General features: G+C 40.6%; 1 protein-coding gene across 1 annotated transcript in view; it reads right to left on the bottom strand.

Annotated features, from left to right (window-relative positions):
• TMEM135 (transmembrane protein 135) overlaps window positions 1–21,075 on the bottom strand; it is a 369,074-nt gene that overhangs the window by 287,596 nt on the left and 60,403 nt on the right. The window contains exon 3 of the mRNA XM_077298574.1: window positions 11,082–11,174. Coding sequence (XP_077154689.1) covers window positions 11,082–11,174 — 93 coding nt within the window. The remainder of the gene's footprint in view (window positions 1–11,081; window positions 11,175–21,075) is intronic.

Below are 21,075 nucleotides of genomic sequence, written 5' to 3' on the forward strand. Positions count from 1 at the left end.
CCAATTATATGGTGCCCAGTCCGTGGAGGAGAGTCTCCTCTCCTCCACCCTGGGTACCAACCGCACATAATCTGCTTACTTCCCGCATGGTGGGCATAGCCCCGTGCGTAAAGTAAGCAGATCAATGCACTCCTAGTTGTGCGGAATCCCCGCAATTCCGCAAATTTAATGAACATGTTGCTTTTTTTTCCGCGATGCGATTTTTTCGCGGAAAAAAAATGCAACATTTGCAGAAGATATGCGGAATACAATGAACATAATGGGAGGCATATGTAAGCGTTTTTATAGCGAAAAAACGCGAAACAAATGCGAAAAATACTGAACGTGTGCACATGGCCTAATGGTTGTTCATCTAGAATTAAAAAAGCAAAAAAACAAAAACCAAATACTCAGTTTATCGATAGCATTGATTCTCCTACAATGGAAGACGCAAACTCTTAGGAAGGTCAAGGAAATTCCGAGAGATTTGCTGACCAGCTTGGAGTTGGTTCCTTCTTCTCTCCCAGGGTATCTTTTAACAGACTTGGTAGCCATACTGCTGACCTCTTGCCCATATCCCTTACAGTCCAATGAAGTTCCTCATTAATCCCGGTATCACTTCAATGACAGCTGTGGTCTTGTAGGACATTCTTAAGACGAAGCAAGACACTCTGCTGTCACTTGCAATCTGCATTAACGAGAGCATTTGTTGGCACTTTACACCCCGGTCTTCTTGAATATTTACTGTAAACCTTGCCATGGTGATTGACCAGCCTTACTGGAAACTGGATATGAGAATCGCTCACGCTATCATTCTCAGGCTTCTAAGTTCCTTATACTTACGTACCACTGTTGAAAGTTGGAAAGTCGGGAAAAAACAGCAGCTTTCGGAATAGGACACATGGTCCTGCTGGTCAGAAAGTCTTTTTGTCACCTATGTAAGAGTAGTCCTATTAAGTCTAGGTTTTAAACAATAGGAGATGAACAATGGAAGAAATTAAAGTCGATGATGCCTCAACTGTCTTCATATCAGGCACTCTGCCACTATATCATGCTGCTATTAGATTCCATTGGACAAAAACCTCTTGACAGATTCCCTTTAAATGAACGACGATCAGCCTGGCATGTAGTCAATCAGCAGAAGTTTAATAGGCACAATTGAGAAGTGTAAACCCAGCCAAACCCGAACTGTTCATTGAAAGGCACAACTGCATTAATATATATACATCCATACACAATAAATGAACAGGCTTTATTAATAATCTAATGCAGGCCTGGGCAAACTATGGCCTGTGGGCTACATCCGCCCTCTTTGGTTGTTCATAACTGGTCCACGAACTGTGCCAGCAAAAGTGTCCTGTGGGCCCCATGCCATGGCCACCCTCCCCACCACCGTCCAGCATCTTGATTTCACAGGTATCTGCATCTTCAGGATACAAATAATGGTGAACATAATGGCGGAGGAGGGATCCATTGGTCTTTTCCACCATTCAGTGTCGAAGAATAAAAACAATTGGTTCATCAATTGTCAATGACAAATATACTTTAGCAGTTATTCTTAAAGAATATTCTAAAAATGTAAAGTTATCACGTATCCAAAGCAATCAGGCCACACCAATCCCAAAAATGGGAATTGATAGGTGTCTGCGCATGCGCACCACTGCTCCATCTATTCACTATGGCACTGCTGGAGATAGCCAAGTGCTGTACACATATATCTATGATAGTTACATAGAGAATGAAGGAGATTCTGATGAGACATTTTCAGAGCCTTATTCTGTGGATTGGTGATAACTTTAAATATTAAAAAAAACCTTTAAGACTCATTTTTGTCATATTACAGCAGTGTTCCCCAACTCCGGTCCTCAAGAGCCACCAACAGGTGATGTTTTCAGGATTTTTTTTAGTATTGAAGAGGTGATAATCACATGTAGAGGGGTCTGTACACCTCTGATAGCTGTCACCTGAAGGCTCAGTGTATCTCTGATGGTGACTTATCTCCCACAAGAAGAAAACTATCAGACACAAATTCAAAATGCCCAACCCATCATCATCTGTGGGGGAAAAGAGACCTTCGTAGATATTAGATAGTCAGATGTTTATCGAAATCAATGGAGTTGGCTAACGTTAATATTTATGGAGGCCTTTAGTAAAGACCTACCTCTACAAGGGTCCCAACTCCCAAATCCCACTTTGAATGGATCACGGTTCGAGCATGGGCTCTGCCACTTCTTTCAATGGCCATTGGACTGTTGGAAAACGGATGCTCGAACACTGATCCACTGAAATAGAGCAATCGAGGTCCCTGCAGAGAACAGATTCTTTTTGATATTCTTTTGAAAGATCAACTTCTTGAAGAAACGCCATTAAAAATGACCATATGTTGTGGATTTCGTCAGATAAACATTGGCTACTCTTATTGATGTTAAATGGTTTGTAATTTCTGAAGAAAAGATGAACGCGATCCACATTAGGACCATAATTAGATCCAGTCTGAAGCAAGCTCTTGTTTTTATCACATTATATAGAAACATGAGAGGCAGCTCGAACTCTTCTTGCCAAATCTGAATTTGCTGGAAACTAAAAACAAACGTTTCTGAAATTAATCAAAACTTTATGATGTTTTGTGTGCAAAAACACAAGGTGATAAATTTTCGATGAGCGTTGGCAAGGGCCACCATCAACAAAAACAGTCTTTTTTTTCTGGCCGCACAACGAGCTGGATTCTGATCTAGGTTCTACAGAACAGGACTATGAGATCTGTTGAAAATGTTCTCTGAAGTCCAATTTTCTTTACTTCATACTTCCATTAAATGTTGGAAGCTCAACAAAACAGAGTAATGCAACAAGCAAGTGGTCATGTCTGGACCAGGTTTCCTCACTTTACTTGTACACAAAGATTAGGAATCACATCCGGGAATTTCATCAAGATGGATTTCCGTTTTGTTTTTTTATTAGATTAATAATAAATATATCAATCAGTAGTAAAAGCATTGTAACGCTATCACTTAGTTTGTAAAAGCCATATCTAACTTGGCCTTCACAGTAAAGTGGTTGGGTAAATATAAGAGGCACAACTGCAAATACTTTCATATTAAGTAAAGGATAAAAGAGTCAGAAACATAGTAACAATCACAGTGATAAAAAAATTGTAATAGCTTATCTTAGTCAAATACTGTGATTGAGCTACATCGGTACATAGACGAATCGAAGGTCATGGAGAACCACACTCGAGAGACGTCAATGCGGTGTATTCATGCACAGTACCGATGTTTGGAAGTCCTTATAGCTTTCCCTATGTTCAATGATGCTGAAATAAAAGGATATTTACAGGAAGGCAAACAATTCCAGTAACATGCCCCTAGCATGAACCAGCGGTGCCACTCAATGCAAGCAGTAGGAAATAAAATAATTCTCAGAGTGCCAAGATCGACGTGATCCAACACTTAGGGTCAACTGGGCAAGTCACTTCAATGAAACAGAAAATTTTATAAAAAAGGGCAAAAGTTGAGATAGCCCTTAAAGACAAGAAATTTGAGACCCACTGCGCTGGTCTGGTGTCCAGTCCGGTCCACCAAGGCTGCTAATTTTCACCTCTGAACTCTGAATCCTCAACCCGGCATCCCGAATGTCCCTGATGGTTACTAGCTAGGCCCCGCAACATCAGACATTGGACCAAGGTAGTACAAATTGAATTTCCCATCGTTGGTGGCCATACAGCTTAGATCATTACTGACTCCTTGACAAACATGGCTTGCACAGGTATTTTAAAATGAGAGAAGGGAATAATCCACTGCCCAACATGTCTGGTGCGGTCTTATCTTTTACGAAAAAAAAAATGATAGGACAAAATTATAGGACATTATCTGCTTCAGAATCGTGACACCACCATGGTCAGCCGGTGATGCGTTCATTCAACATATCATAGATCTAATGTTCAGGGGCACCTTTAGCCATTTGATAGTCAACTAACAACCTTGCTTTTCTAAATTTCTGAACTGGACCACAAGTTGGAGTTATCCCAGCCTAAACTAGAGGATCACTGCTAGGCAAATCCTTAAGGGAAGAAATATTCTTCACCCACTCCCGAAGAGAAAGGGGGCTTCACAGAGCCCTTCACAGAATGCTGTTGCAGGACAGCTGGCGTTTGGTGAATTGGACGATGTAGAGTCAGGTATAAAGAGTAAATCCAAATTGAGCAGAATAAAACCCAAATGAAAACCAAAGGGAAACCCCGGGACAATAGCTAATAAAGAAGAACCAGTAAAAGACCATTAGCAACTGCTGAGAAGCAACTAGAACCCAACCAGGGAGCACTCACCATACCACAACGCAAGGGAACTGAATAAAAAGCACTGGACTGTATCAGAAGCAGGCCTTAAATAGGTATCCCAAATCTAAGGATCACAATCAGGTGATGCATTCCTCCCAGTCAAGTCCAGGGAGCCACTCCCTGCTCACCTGTACAGCAGGGTGCACACATTCCCACCATTGGCTAACACCAGTCAATGTAGCATCCAGCATTGCTTGGCAACCAGGAGACACAGCATCCCATGTCTCCAAGGCCGCAAAACAAGTGGAAAGCACGGTGTCCCGTGTTCCCACATCGCTCACCACTACCACACACGAGGCACCACCGTGTGTAGCCGCACCACTCAAGTGCGTGATAGCTCTGCCCCCAGTGAGAACAGACCAGTGGAGCAGTCTGGTTACCAGAGGAGGACGATTGCGTCCACGGCAGGTATTCCGAACACGCTTATACTCCCAATGGCTGAGATCACAAGCTGTAATCAGATCTGTAAGATGTTATAATTGAAAGGAGTTTTTGCATCAGGATAACCCATTTCCATGTGTCCTAGTAAAATACTTTATTAAGGGCCAGTCCACTACTCCAGTACTAGAATAGAGAGCAGCTGCAAAGATTGGTTCCTTCTCTGCGGCATTGGTTGGTGTCATAGTTGTCCAATCATCTGAATCTAACATTGATTGTGCATAATGTCAGAGCAAGATGGAGTCCAAGTGTATATTTGACTCCAGTGATGATCAGTTCATTGCCAGGGTGACTATATTTAGAACTTTCTGCTAGACAATGTGGAGGTATCTACGAGCAATCTGCTGAAGAAATCGATCTTACGCTTGGAGGTTTTTCCCCACTACCTAGATTTATAAGCGCTCACTCCTCCATTAGCTGGAGTAGGGACACCCTTCTTCTTGCTTGGGGCTCCCCTTACCCTTATGTACACCTTATTTGAACCCTAAAGGTCCCTATACACCAGGGGTCCCCAACCTGTAGCTCGGGAGCCACATGTGGCTCGTGGTCCCATGAACTGTGGCTCGCGGCTGTCTGCCAGCTTGGTGCATTAGCTCCAGATTTAGTAAATTGGTATGAAGAGCACATCTCAAAATGGTGAACTTTGTGGTGAGTAGCCCTGCACAGAAGAGCAGATCTGGGTACACATCTACTGGTTTTGGGTGTTTAGAGATAATGTAAGTATGGTACGCTGGAGACAGGATGATATTACCAGTCAGAGGATGAGCTTGAAGCTGGATGTGACTGTGTGTATTGGGAGTGCGTAATGGAAGAATGCTGAATGGGGGTTTGGTGAGAACCCCTGGATCTTGGTATACTGCTTCTGGGCGATTTGTGTAGAAAAGCTTTTGTTATCATTATACCCGTAATGGGGGCTTTGGTTACCACTACTGTGAGGGGAGCAGGAACTGGATGTGGCTCGCAACCCTCTTGCAGAGCTGAATGTGGCCCTCAAGGTCAGAAAGGTTGGGAACCACTGCTATACACATTAGATAAAAGTCAGTGAAACCCAATGGTATCGGAAAGACTGGCTGAGATCTCATACGTATGGTGGCTTCCCGGCTTGCTCAACAGATGATTTCAAAGGAGATAAGTATTAGGTAGTTGATGTCATCCTTTTATTTTCAGGGACACCATGAGACACTTCTCTTTTTTTCCCCCATGCCCTTTGAAAACACAAATGCTAAGCAAAGCCGAACATTCAAGGGCATTGGGGAGTTGGGAGAAATAGCTGTCGACCAAACGAAGGTATGAGCAGCTTGGAAAAGATTTAATGCCTAACCCAACTCAAGGCTGATCATCTAAGAACATCTTTGGTGTTTTTACAAAGTCTTTTTGAGAACTAAAATTTTTTCTCACATACAAAGCAGCGGAGGCAGACACAATTATCAGTATTTATTATTCTACATTGCCGACTAAGAGGCAGAGTCTCACATTTCCTAGTGTCTAGGTCATATCTGGCACAGGAAAAGGTGCAGGAAAAAAAATTGCTGCCGTCAAGTCTGCACTAAAATAGTCCAGAACAGAGCTCGATTTAACAGACCCAACACCTTTTTCGAATGTTTAAAAAAAATGCATAAAAAAAAAAAGAAGTCCAACTATCTGGTCCAACCACGAGGATTAAGGGGGAGAGAGAGCATGTATGGGAAATGCGCAGGTAGGCAACAACGAAACTTGAGCTAATTTCAGTTCATGTAAAAAGGTATTACGGAGATTTAGAGTAGAGACAGGTGGGAAGAACAGGATACAGATGTTCTGTGGAATATTAGAGATCAGCAGACGGTGGAAAAAAAAGAAGAAGCAATAAGTAGTATAAAGCGAAGGAATCGAGACAGCTGGAGGACAAATCAGGTGGAACAAAGGAGACATCACCGAGAGGAGAAGATACAGGGGAAGGCGAAGGATAAGTTTGAGAAAAAAACAAAACGTCGGGAAGAAGAAGACAGAGATGATCATAAAAAGCCTGTAAAGTCAATGAGAGCACGGCTCCAGGGGAAGAAAGAGAGCGAAGACCGATGGAAAGAGATAAAATAAGTTATGATCAAAGGAGGGGAAATGGCAGAGATTAATGCAGTATGTAATAAAAATAATAAACAGGTCATCTCGCTATGTTATACTAGACGTATGAAATACTGCAAACCGTTATTAAAATGAATTCCTATGCACGCCGGGCGGTGGAACATCTGCAATCATGTGTTATGCACGGATTCCAAGGTTTTATTACACGGAGTCTAAGTTTAAGTGGCCAAATCAGTGAGAGAAACTACAGTGTCACCATGACAAGGGGAGTCCAACCACCAAGGAGGTGCCAGTCCAAGTACACAATGCATATGTCCTTTTTCTCTTCTCGGAATCATCGTAGCCTTTCAGAAGATCAGAGAAGGCATACATGGTACATTTCTATGGAGCTTTTGCTACAGCTGTCCATATTTGATTTTATTGGGTTTGGCCAACGATGTATGAAGGCCACCAGATTTCACCCTAAGCCTACATTCACACAGTCAGCTAAATTTATCGGACCAGTCATGTCCAGAAATTGCTTTCATGACTGGCTCCATGTATCCAGCCACATACGGGATAGATATGGAAGCTGCCTGCTATTTACATACTCTAGTCTATAAATCGGACCAGACGAGAAGATATTGTGATTTCTTTTATACTTGGACCCAAGGTCTGTGTAAAAAATAGCACGTGAATTAGCACATAGGTTAACAATGGGTCCTTCTGTAAGTCTGAACGTACCCCAAATTGTTTGATAGAGCAAGTAATGGTTTGGCATGTCGGATTACCCTAATGATTGATAAGCTGCTGCCAAAAGGTGTCTGGCAGCGACTTACCCCTCTATTTTCTTTTAAATAATCACGCATGGTCCGCCATCCTGACTGCATGTCTATCAGGAAATTTGGAGAAATAATGGTTAATCTGACAGCTACATAATGGGATTTGCCAAGTTAAGAACCAAGAAAAAGACTAGAACTTACTTCTTTTGACCTTTTGATTGGCAATGTAAAGTCAATTACTAGGCAATCTCTAACCACTGGTAAAATTTTGATATTTCATAAATGTTCCTCACTCATGTAAGTCTTAATGGCAGTGCCAAGATGGCTGACATACAGCCGTAGAGTTGGTCATAAATGTCAGATCGCTGCTGGCAGAAGAGTTATAACTGTCCAAGAGGGATTACTCCTGGTCCTCACCATGACTCAATAAAGTTGAGTAACCCACTGCAAAATATCTCTGACAATGGTTTATATTAAATAAAAAAAGAAAGGATCGGACATGCTGAATACTAACATACTGATCCTTCGTTCTCCCAACATACACACTCGTTGGAAAGACAGGACTCCGTCATACAAGTTAGATGGCGGATGACAATTATCCAATGTGTATGGTCAACTATACCCATCAGAACCATTATAAGGGTAGGACTCACTTCTTCTACTGTAGACAGTATTTTGGCACTTCGAAGTTTGACCCAAAAAGTTTAAAGGGTCATTTACTTGAATTCTTCTCAAAAGTTTTGCTAAACTATGATAAGACATTCTACTAAGAGCTTTGGGTCTAAAGGTGGCCACATACAATAGATTAACACTGTGTATTTGATGTTTGACCATGATTCAGAAGCTTTGGGGGAAAAAATTGGATTTGATAAAAAAAAAACATGGGTCCAGCTTCCATAATCAAGTTAAGGATAAAACCATGTCTTTATTTATAGTCCTTTCAAAAATATATATACACATTGCAAAAAATAGTAGGGGGAAAGGAGAGACCTCCATAAAACCAATGTGTTTCGAACGCTAAAAACATTCCTAATCCCGGCATATATTAAGAACTTGTTGAGCGTCTGAAACGCGTCGAAGCCCTATTTTGTGCAATGTGTATGTATTTTTACTGGACTATAAATTAAGACATTGTTTTATCCTTACGTTGGGTTTGGAACCTGGACCCCTGTGTTCTTCAAACATACATCCAAGAACGTCAGTGGTCTCGGGTTTCCTTAATATCTGGATTAATTTGGAAAGGGAAAAGCCGAATCTTTTCATCAAAAAGGAGGATAAGCAGCCAAAACCCACCCAAAAGTAACATCTAGGCTAACGACCAGTGTCCATTATGTTCTAGCTAAGGAGGAATCCAGAACACTACTGGAAATTTGCAGGATTTACCAAATTCCCAAAATCCATTATCCACTGGTCTAGAAATTTTGAGTCTAAAACATAACTTTTTCGTGATGCCTTCTCAAAGATAAGTTACTTTCACGGGTAAATTTTGTGACCGATCTTATAGTCCAGATTTGAACGGGGTCTGGTAATTCCGGAGTAAAACATTTTGTCTTTGTTATATTGGCTTCCCATGATTGACAGCTGCAAACCAGTAAGTCAAAGGCAGATAACGACAATTTATGAGGACAAATTAACACATGCCGATGCACATACACTAAGCAGCTCGCTATCTGCTACAGCTGGTGGACCAGAGGCAGATGCCACCAGGACGTGGTAACGGGAGACAGATGTCTTTCCCAAGTAATCACAGTGATCCAAATTCTTAATGAAAGAGGCACCCCACGCTTGGGAAGAGTGGGGAAATGCTGAGTTAGCTGCTCTGGGAGATTTGAGAAACCGCTCCCACATTACAAGAAGCACCTGTTACGTCCTCACATTCTATCACGAGCGGTCGAGGCAGGAGAAGATGCTGGAGCTGTGCCGAAATCTTCCCTAGCAATCTACGTTATGTCCTGCAGTGATCCCCAGTTAAACCTTTTTAAAGACGTTTTTATTTTTAATTTCCAATTGCATTTTTAAATAATTATTAAGGGCACAGATAGTGCTGCCTTTCCCTACTTCACTTTAAATAATATTGGCCCCGATATTCCTGCCTCACTATCTATCCTTGAACATTCCATAGGCACAGATAGCGTTTTCTCCATCTCTATGCTTTGTGAATGGTGTAGAAAAGATGGTACGTCCTTGCTATCTATCCTTATAAATCTAAAAGGCACAGATTGTACTGTCCGCATTACTTCCCTTGTGAATGACGTAGAGACAGATAGTACTGCCTCCTAGTCTTTTCTTAAAAAATAAATAAGTAAAGATAATACCGCCTTCCTATCTTTCACTATAACTGACAATGACATACAAAATACCTCCTCCCTGTCTATATCTGTAAAAGATGGAGCTTTGTGTCTTTGTAAATTATGTAGACACATATTTCTGCCATCCCGCCTTCCCCTTTAAATGATATAGTCACAGATAGTCCTGATTCTCTGATGTAGGAAATCCCTGTTCCCATACATAAATTATGCAGCTATAGGGTACGGCCTCCTTGTTTTTCCCTATAAATGATGTAGGCACAGATAGTACTGCTTCCCTCTCTCTTTCAATACTGTAGGCAATCCCTGTTTCCGTACAGAAATTATGCCGAAAAAAAAAGAGAATACTGTCTCCTTTGGTTTTCCCTGGAAATGAAGTAAGCACAGATAGTACTGTTTTCCAGTCTCATTCAGTAAATGATGTAGACACCAATAGTACTACCTCCCTGTCTCTCTAAATGATGTGGGCAATCCCGGTTTTTATACGTAAATTATACAAACCCATAGACTACTATGGCTGTGCTTTTCTCTGTTAATAAAGTAGGCACAGATAGTACTACTTCCCGGACTCTCTTTGTAAATGATATACCTCCCTGTTTTTCTTTGTAAATGATGTGGGCAATCCCTGTTTTTATATATAAATTACACAGACACACAGACTACGGCCACTTTTTTTTTTTCTCTGTAAATAATGTAGGCACAGATAGTACTATTTTCTTGAATCATTTTATAAATTATATAGGCATAGATAGTACTACCTCCTGTCTTTGTTTGTAAATGATGTGGGCAATCCCTGTTTTTATACGTACATTATGCAGACACACAGACTACTGACACTTTTTTTTTCTCTGTAAATAATATTACCGTACTTCCCTGACTCTCCCTCTGTATATTATACAGGCATGGATAGTACTACCTCCTTGTCTTACTCTGTAAACGATGTGTTCTTTTTTCATACGCAAGTAACTTATATAGAAATAACACTGCAGCTATATTTACTTGTAAATGATGTGGACACAGTTAGTACCACTATCCTGTCTTTTTCTGTAAATAATGTCGACACATTTAATTAGGCAACACGTAGTCAAAGATAGTACTGCGTCCTTGTTTCCATATGTAATTCCGCAAATAGAGATGGTACTCTTGCCATTTATGTAATTACCGAAAGTAAAATTGCATTACTTTGAATGTAATTTACGTCAATACCTGCTTTTTCTTTCGATAAGGATAGCGACATACGACGCGGGCAAAGCGGCACCAAACCCTGGCGTCCAGAAGTAAAATTTCCCCAGAATCTTCCTGTAATAGAGAATTAAAATTAATGCAATAAATTAAAACACTCATCTTCATTGCCTAGCTGGTAGATGTCATTACAATACACAGAGGCTGAACACGGGGCAATGAATTGGTTAAAAACCATATGGAACACTGGTTTTCATGGGTCGGACAGGGATGCAGGTCATTTCTCCCGAAACAATGGCTCTTTGTATGAAGCGACCTCTGTAAACATGGTTCCTTATGGCTTGGACCCAGTACAAATCACTGTGCATTTTATGTTCTCCATCCTTCCTTCAGTATGGAAACGTTTCATTGTGAAGGAAATGGTGGAGGTTTATTAAAGGGCCAGCGTTTCTTGATTACAAAGGGTAAATAATGAGCAGAGATAAAAACGGTAATTACAGCACAATGTATAGGTACGCTGAATCATAAGACAAGTGTAATAATACTGTAACATATCAGCATGTGACTCTGTGAAGACGGTTTCTAAATGGGACTTTAAAATATGGGACAGGAAAATTTGTCTCACTCTCTCTTTCTAAAAAAATAAGGAGGCACAGATAGTACTGTCTCCATGTCTCTTCCTTAAATTATGCAGATAAGGATAGTACTGCCACTCTGTCTTTGTTGTAAATTATGTACACATTTGTAGCAACGATTTCCTCTCTCTTCCTGCAAATCATTACGGCACAGACAGTACTTCTCCAACTCCACTTGTACATTATTTAGGTGCTGATAGTACTACTATCTTCCATTCTCCTGATGTAAATGATGCAGGTACAGACAGTACTGCTTTCCTCTTCCTGTAAGTGACATAATTAAAAATCTCCTTTCTTCATCTTCTAAATAATATAGGTACAGATAGTACTGACACCTCTTCTCTCCTTGTTACAGATTGTGATACCCTCTCGGCTACTTTTAAATGATAAGGGTACAGATAGTACTGTTGCCTCATCCTTCTTTCTGAACTATGAAATTACAGATACTACTTTATCCCCCTTTAATCCATGTAAATAACGTAAGTATGAATACCACTGTCTCCCTGCTCTCAGTGTACAGATAGTACTGCTTCCCCTTGTAAGTGATGAAAGCACAGATAGTACTGGATCCCCTTCTCTTTGTAAATTATGCAGGTACAAAGAGTAGAACCTTCCCTTCTCTCCATGTAAATGATGTCAGTATGGATAGTACAGTCTCTTATTCTCTCTGTCTAAACCATGAAAAGCCAGGTAGTACTGCATACCCTTCTCTCCTTGTAAATAATGAAGGCACAGATATTACCACATCCCCTTCCTGCTTTGTAAATTATACAGGTACAGCTAGTACTACACTTCCTTCACTAAATGTAAATGATGTAGGAAGGTATAACACTGGCCTTTTTTTTGGTTTATACAGAGAGAAAAAGAGACAGATAGTACTGCATCCTCTTCTCTCCTTGTAAACGATGAAGACACAGATAGTACTACATTCCATTCTCTCCATATATATGATGTAGGTACAGATAGTACTTCCCACAAGTCTCTCCATTTGTAGTCAAACCCCTGATATAAAGTCCTTATCAGAATCATTCCCCTCCCAATCTGCTCTGTAGGCATCATTACTACATGTACAGTGACTCAGTAGTTAGCACGGTTGCTTTGCAACACTGGAGTCCTGGGTTCAAATCCCACATCAACGTGAAGTTTGTATGTTCTTATGGAGTTTGCCTGAGTTTCATCCCACACTCCAAACACATACGGTACTTATAGGGAATTTAGACTGTGAGACCCAAGTAGGATAATAGGAATATGTAGGTGTTATATAAGCAAACCCGGGACCAAGGAATAACATTTGTCCTTACAGAGAGTGACATGTCAAGCCTGACATGCTGAGGTGAGGAGACTTAAGCTGCAATGCTTCTCTGGGATATATGCACATTGTCTATTCAAAGAGGAAGAGGACGAGAACCACCTATAGGAAGTAGCAATATTAAAAGTCAATATTAGCTCTCTAACGAGCCTTGTCACATGACTTAGGACAAACGCCAAAACCAGAATCTCAATTTGCAGACACAGTGTTTCGGGGTAATGCCCCTCATCAGTGCAAAGTGTGAGATCAGGTTTGGCTGGGTGAGAGGAGTCTCCTCACTTTGGCGTGTCAGGCTTGAAATGTCATTCTCCGCAAATAGAAACGTTACCCCTTGGATCCCAGTCAGACGCCTCTCACCCAGCCAAATCAGATCTCACACTTTGCACTGACAAGGGGCAGTAACCCGAAACACAGTGTCTGCAAATTAAGATTCTGGTTTTGGTTTTTATCCTAAGTCATGTGAAAAGGCTCCTTGGAGAGTCGATCCTGACTTTTAGGATTGCTACATCCTATAGGTGGCACTAGAGTTCTAGTCCTCTTCCTCTCTGAATAGACAATGTGCATAAGAAGACATAATATATCAAATAGAAATATATCTTGTATTAATTAAAATAACTAGTATTAAAAAGCTATGATAAAAACTTTTAAGAATATTTAATGTGGAAAATCCACAAATAATTTTATATTTCTCCCTGGAAATCAGGTATTTTCCCTCTTCATTAGGGCTAAATTGAGATCAATCTTATCTCTGGTTGTAAGACAACTCACTACAGCAGAAGCCCCGCCGCACTGTCTCTAATAGAAGGTCATTCATTTCCATGTTTTATTTCTTTTAAAGGGAGTCTGTCAACCTAAACTGACGGTATAACCTAAGCACTCAGCCTTGAAGGGGATATTGCCGCTATAAAAAAAAAAAATCACACCTTTAGTGTTCTAATCACTCTCTCTGTTCTGCAGAATCTGAAATCTAATCAAATATTCTAATGAAGATGCTCGGTGCACCCTCGGTGTGGAAAAGAGGCTCAGTACAACGTTCCCCTCCACTTGTTTCGCATGTCCCCGCCTCCTTCATTGGTGATTGACAGCACTCGCCTGAGCTTGGTCTGTAGACAGTGCTCACTTCAGGCAAGGCAGTGCTGTCAATCACCGGTGAGCGAGGTGGGGACATGCAAAACCAGTTAGCCTCTTAGCCACACCAAGGGTGCACTGAGCAATCCACTTCTGAAATATGGAGCAATTTTTACAGGGGATATTTCTCCTAAAAGGATACATGCATAGTTTTTAGGCTCTCGTTAAGGAACTGCTCATAGCGTAATTTCAGAAAGACTTGACCTTAACTCCTTCCCGCTACACAACATTCAATTATGTCATGTATCGAGTAAATGGACCGAGCTCAGGATCTGAGCACGCACCATATACGGCAAACGATCGTAGGTTGTTGGTGGCTTTCCTTGACTGCCGAGAGACTACTGACTACCCCCATGGCAACAGGTGGAGCTTCATATAAAACATATATTGCAGTAAATAGAACAAGCGATCAGTCAATTGCAGGTTCAAGTCCTATATGGAATAAAAAAAAGATAACTAAAAAGAAAATTAAAAAATATATATATATATATATATATATATATATATATATATATATATATATATATATATATATATATATATATATAAAAATTCAAAATCACGTTCCTTTTACCCTTATCAAAAATAAAGTTATAAAAATAAATCAGATTCGGTATCACCGGGTCAGTAAAAGTGATATATCAAATCGTAATAACCCAAATGGAAAAGACCGTAAACCAAAAAAAATAAAATTAAACACCAGAATTGCTGTTTTTGGTTGTTGCATTCACTGTCCCCCTCCAAAGTGGTTAAAACATTATAGGTACTCCAAAATGGTATCAACACAAACATCAGGTCACCACATTAAAAAAAAAACAAGCCCTCACACATCTCCAGTGACAAAAAGAAATTTAAAAAAATGGTGCGACAAGTTTTTATTTTATTTGGGGGTTTTTTGCCACCAAAATTAAAAAAAACAAACACAAAAAAAAAAAAAACTACACAAGTAAAAGCCCTGACCTGAAGAATCATGTTCCCAGGTCATTTTACAGCATAATGAAAGCTGTAAAAAAAGAACAAAAAAATATCAGAATTGTGTTTTTTTTCCCCCATTATTTCACCCCATTTGGAATTTTTTTTACTGTTTTTCCAGGACATTATATGGTAAAATTAATGGTGTCATTCAAAACTACCATACAACTCATCCTGTAAAAAAAAAAACACAAAAAAAAAAAAAAAAAAAGTTGTGGTCCGGGGAAGAAGAAATGGAAAAAACATAAAAAATGAAGGGGTTACACAAACCCGAAGGAGTAACTGAACTCGTGTTACAATGGGGTATATTATCAGATTTAATAAAATGAGCAAGGATAACCGTAATACAGGAAAGCGGTGTTGGTTGTGAAGAGTCTAGCGAGTTCCCATGGATCGGGGAGAAATCCAACAGTCTGAGTAAAGAGGTGCCGGCACGCCACAGGTCTCCGTGCACGCAGAAGCCATAATCCTTGGCAGCTGCTCTTCATTACGGGCTGAGCCGCAGACTTTACTAGGAATTTTGAAGCCATTTTCCCGAGGCTCCGCCATCGCTCCCCCGTTTCCAGGCCATCCTGATATTGGTTATTATATTATTTGAGAAATGTCGATCGATCAAAGGACGACGTTGTCCGATTGTGAACATGGAGGTTATTGGTGAAAGGAAGAACATAGAATTACAGTTTTATCAACATGCTCTACATTGTGTAACTAGGAAAAAAGACACGTCCTGACCATCTGCTTCAGCACAAGGCACTGGTCAGGACGATTTCTACTTCTGGAAGATTTGTCTAACTTTTATTACTTGATCTTGATGGGTGAAGTCATTATATTAAAGGAGTAGCACATCCCAGAGGCTACACATTCATCTGCAAAGACTTAAAGGGGCGTTAAACCTAGAAATTAATAAAAAAGCTAAAATTAACACAGCAAACGTGCTTATTGGTCAGTGTGCAGGGGCAGGAGATGTAATGTCGACTAGCGATCAGATCATAAAACAGCGACAAATGAATGAATTTTTGTTGATTGATTCCTGCACAAACTATTTGTTATTACAATTGGGTCAATAAGGGATATCCTATTAATAATTGGGTCACCAAGCATGCTCTCCTAAACTTTGGGTCACCTGGAATGTTCTCCAAACCTTTGGGTCACTTGGGATGTTCTCCAAACCTTTGGGTCACCTGGGATGTTCTCTAAACCTTTGGGTCACTTGGGATGTTCTCCAAGCTACCGGGTCACCAGGGATGTCCTCCAAACCTTTCGGTCACCCAGGATATCTCCTGAACCAATGGGTGACCAGGGATGTCCTCTGAACCAATGGGTCACCCAAGGATGTCCCCTGAACCAATGGGTCACCATGGATTTACACTGAACCAATGGGTCACTGGGGATGTTCCCTGAACTACTGGGTCACCAGGGACGCCCTTCAAACCATTGGGTCACTGGTAATATTCTAAAAACACAAAGTCACCAAGAATTTCCTTCAAACCACTGGGTCACTAGAGATTTACCCTGAACAAATGGTTCATAGTAGTTGGCCTCCAAAACCAATGGGTCACCAGGGATGCTTTTTAAAACACCAGGTCATCAGGGATTCTTGAAAACCATTGGGTCACCAGGGATGTCCTCCGCACCATTGGATCACTAGGTATGTCCTTCACACCACCAGGTCACATGGAGTGTCCTATAAATATTCATCAGGTATATCCTCCAAAGTGTCAGGACACCAGGGATGTTCCCTGAACCAATGTATCACCAAGGATGTGGTGACCCACAGATCTCGATCCACCGATTCACCAGGTATATCCTCCAAACCACTGAACCGGGTCACAAGGGATATTCTCCAAACCACTGGGTCACCAAAGATATACCTCAAACCAGCAGGTCCAAAGAAATATCCTCCAAACCACCAGGTCATCAGATAATCCTCCAAACCGTTGGGTCACCAGAGATGTCTTTCAAACCACCGGGTCACCAGAAATGTTCTATAAATAAACCACCTAGTCACCAGTGATGTCCTCCAAACCTTAAGGTCACTAGAGATGTCCTCTGAACGAACAGATCAACAAGGATATCTTAAGATCCACCAGAGATTCCTCCAAACCACCAAGGACAGCAAGAATGTCCTCCGAACCTTAGGCTCACCTGAGTTTTCCTCTGAACCATAATGTGAAATATAAATGTGAATATGGCCTTACCTACGTTTCTGTTCATTACTCCATCCCTATAGGTTAGCTCTCACTTTAGTAACATGATGGAGACTCTGTAAAAGCTGAAATAGCTAGTAACATATTCAGTAAGCCTTAGAGCTTCTTCATCCTAATCCTCGCTCTGCGTGAGATATACTTTGGAGTCCGTTAATTGATTGTTATGGCTCCGGGGAGCCTGTTCTGTACAGTACTCAGATCTGTTTATTTGTATCTGGATTGGGAAACAATCCAGTTGCGTATCGGAGCTCTGACCGGCACACACGCTGCCGGCTCTTCACGGAATGTCGTCCTCCTCTACTACTGCTAAATTACACAAAGACGGTTGCAATTAGCTACATTTATGGTTTAATTTGTTATTGGGACACATGTACAGGATTACATGTATTGGTGAGTATGTAGCAGGATGAATGTGCTGCGTGCACAGATACAGCGAAGGAAGCGCACAACAAGTAATTGTGAAGCTCCATGGCAAGATCCGGAATGGAGTCCACTCGGAAAAAAAAAGTGAGTGTACGAACTCGCGTGCCAAAAAACACAACAAGAACAGAAGGACTCCAGTAGATCATAATCAATGGCCTGTAAAAACGGAACAGATCAGCCAACGGATGAGCAGAACGCTACTTCTTACGCTAAGTGGATTGTGAGAACTTAAAAGTCTTTACTATCGGCAGCACATCTCCCAATGTAACCAGATGAGCTGCCCCCAACAAGGAAACTGTATAGGGACCAAAGGATCGTTTTACCAATCATTCATCTTCGTACGGTTTGTATCGCCTTGTGGGAAAGGACCTTGTGTCAAAGTCCTTCCACATGACCAACATTGATCGGCCATGATTACGGGCAGACATCTGTCCCTGAACACCTAGCGTAAGACTGAAAATAGACAATGGCTCAAAAGCCCTACGATGTTCTTACCAATTACTGTATATTCAGTGGGAAACTTCCCTACAGACCCCAAACATAGCAATCAATATCACTTTCAAGTAAGACATCCGGACCCCTACAGAAGCATCCCAACACCATATGGCAGAGAGACTCGCTGCTCTTACAGTGAAGAATCCTGTCTGGGACGATGGTGAAACCTTTTTTCTCCATTGTCACGGTTATAGGTATAGGTATAGTAAGTCCAATATACAGATCTTTCAATTATGTGAACATCACAACACCATGTGGCAAGGAGTAGGATAGTCTCACTGCTCTTAGAGTAAAGAATCCTTTTAGAACGATTATTATTATTATTATTTATTGTTATAGAGCCATTTATTCCATGGCGCTTTACAAGTGAGGAGGGGTATACATAATAAAAACAAGTATAATAATCTTAAACAATACAAGTCACAACTGGTGCAGGAGGAGAGAGGACCCTGCCCGCGAGGGCTCACAATCTTGCCTGCGAGGGCAAATCTTCTTTGCTCTAGACCTAGTAGATACATCCCTTGTCACGGTTATTGGTATGAGCAAAAAAGGCAATTATCCAGATTTGTCAATTATTTGGACACCACAACACCATGTAACAAGGAGTAGGATAGTCTCACTGCTCTTACAGTAAGGGTATGTGCACACGTTGCAGATTTGCCTGGGGAATTTTCTGCGCAGATTCTGCATCTCTTGGCAGAAAACGTAAAAATCCACGCCTTTTTGATGTGGATTTCCATGCGTTTTTTTTTTCATGCAGATTTGTATGCGTTTTTTCAAGCTAAATAAAGATTTATTATTTAACAAAAAAAAAAGAATTGTGATGTCATTTCTCGTCCAACCTCTCCATTTACATACGCCATTGAAGAATAATGTTTACACACACAGAAAGATAGATAATAGATAAAAAGATCTATAGATAGATAGATGGATAATAACGCGATGATAGATAATAGATAGAAAGATCTATATGTAATAGATAGATAAATCGATAGATAATAGATAGATGATAGATCTATAGATAGATCGATCTATCTATCATCTATCTATCCCATATCTATCTATCATCTATTATCTATCTATTATCTATCTATCTATCTATTATCTATCTATCTATCTATCATCTATTATCTATCTATCATCTATCTATCATCTATTATCTATCGTCTATCTACTGTATCTATATTTCTATCTATCCCATATCTATCTATCTATCATCTATCTAGCTTTCTATCTATCTATCTATCCATCTTTCCCATATCTATCTATCTACTATCTATATCATCTATCTATCTATCATCTATTATCTATCTATTATGTATTATCTATCTATCATCTATCTATCCCATATCTATCTATCAGCTATCTATTATCTATCTATCTATCTATCTATCGATTATCTATATTTTTATCTATCATCTATCTATTATCTATCTATCTATCTATATATCTATCTATCTATATTTCTATCTATCTATAGATTGAAATAGAGATAGATATATCTATAGATAGATAGATAGATAGATAGATAATACCAAGCCCAATGTTTAGTAATAAACATAATAAAATGGTACATAAAGAGTTAAATAAAGACACACAAAATCTATGTTAGGCAGGGGCCACACTTGAGAGAAAGTCACACGAGTCTCGCACCTCAACACCTGGCACTGCCGCCAGCACTGGGACCGGAGCGTTCAGCTGCAAAGAAATACATGCAGCCACACACTCTGGTCCCGAGTGCCGGCGGCAGTGCCAGGTATTGAGGTGCAAGACTCATGCGAGTTTCTCCCAGGTGTGACCCAGGCATTAAACGCAATATCTGTTTAATTTTAAAAAAATGAAAAAAAATGGAGTGGGCTCCTGCGCAATTTTCTGCGTCAGAGAGGGAAAGTCAGTGACTGGGGGCTGATTTTCATAGCCTGGGAAGGGGTTTATATCCATGGAACTTCCCAGGCTATGATTATCAGCCCGCAGCTGTATATTTAGCATTTACTGGCTATTAAAATAGGGGGATCCCACATTCTTTTGTTTTGAGGGGTCCCCCTATTTTAATATTTAATTTTCAGCCAGAAAGGGCTACGCAGACAGCTGCGGGCTGATATTCATAGACTAGGAAGGGGCCATGGATATTAGCCCCCCAGGCTATAAACACCAGATGTGCCAATTCCGACACTTTGCCTCTCTCTTTCAACTGTCCTGTAGCGGTGGCATATGGGGTAATAGTTGGGGGTTGATGCCACCTTTGAATTGTAAGGTGACATCAAGCGGGCTTAGTAATGGAGAGGCGTCAATAAAATACCTATCCATTACTAATCCTATATTTGTGAAAGGGTTAAATAAAGACACAGCCAGAATAAAGTATTTTAATGAAATAAAACACAACACAGTTTTGCCATCTTTATAGTTCTGCCAATCCATGCGATGCCCTCGGTATCCTGCAAAAAAAGAAAAAAATAATAAACCAACACAAATACTCCCTGGTCCGACGCAGTCCATATAATAACGAGTGTCCCACAATGGCTCGTTATTAAATGGATTACATCAGATCAGGGAGTATACTACTGGTTTATTATTTTTATTTTTTTTTACAGGTGATCGAGGGCTTCGGGGATTAGGTGATTGGTGAGTATGTACTGTGTGTTGTATGTACTGTATGTATATGTATGTGTGTGTATGTGGGTTTTTTTTATACACTTGAACACGGTAGCCGGATGTTGGGACTACTACTGTCCCATCATCCGGCTAGCTATCACTGTAGCAGGCATAGCCGGATGGGACTAGTAGTCCCATCGGATGATGCCTGCCTACACAGAGCCCCAAACACACACAGCCCCGCACACACATCCCCG

The sequence above is a fragment of the Ranitomeya variabilis genome, chromosome 3, assembly GCF_051348905.1.
Source record: "Ranitomeya variabilis isolate aRanVar5 chromosome 3, aRanVar5.hap1, whole genome shotgun sequence".
NCBI lineage: Eukaryota > Metazoa > Chordata > Amphibia > Anura > Dendrobatidae > Ranitomeya > Ranitomeya variabilis.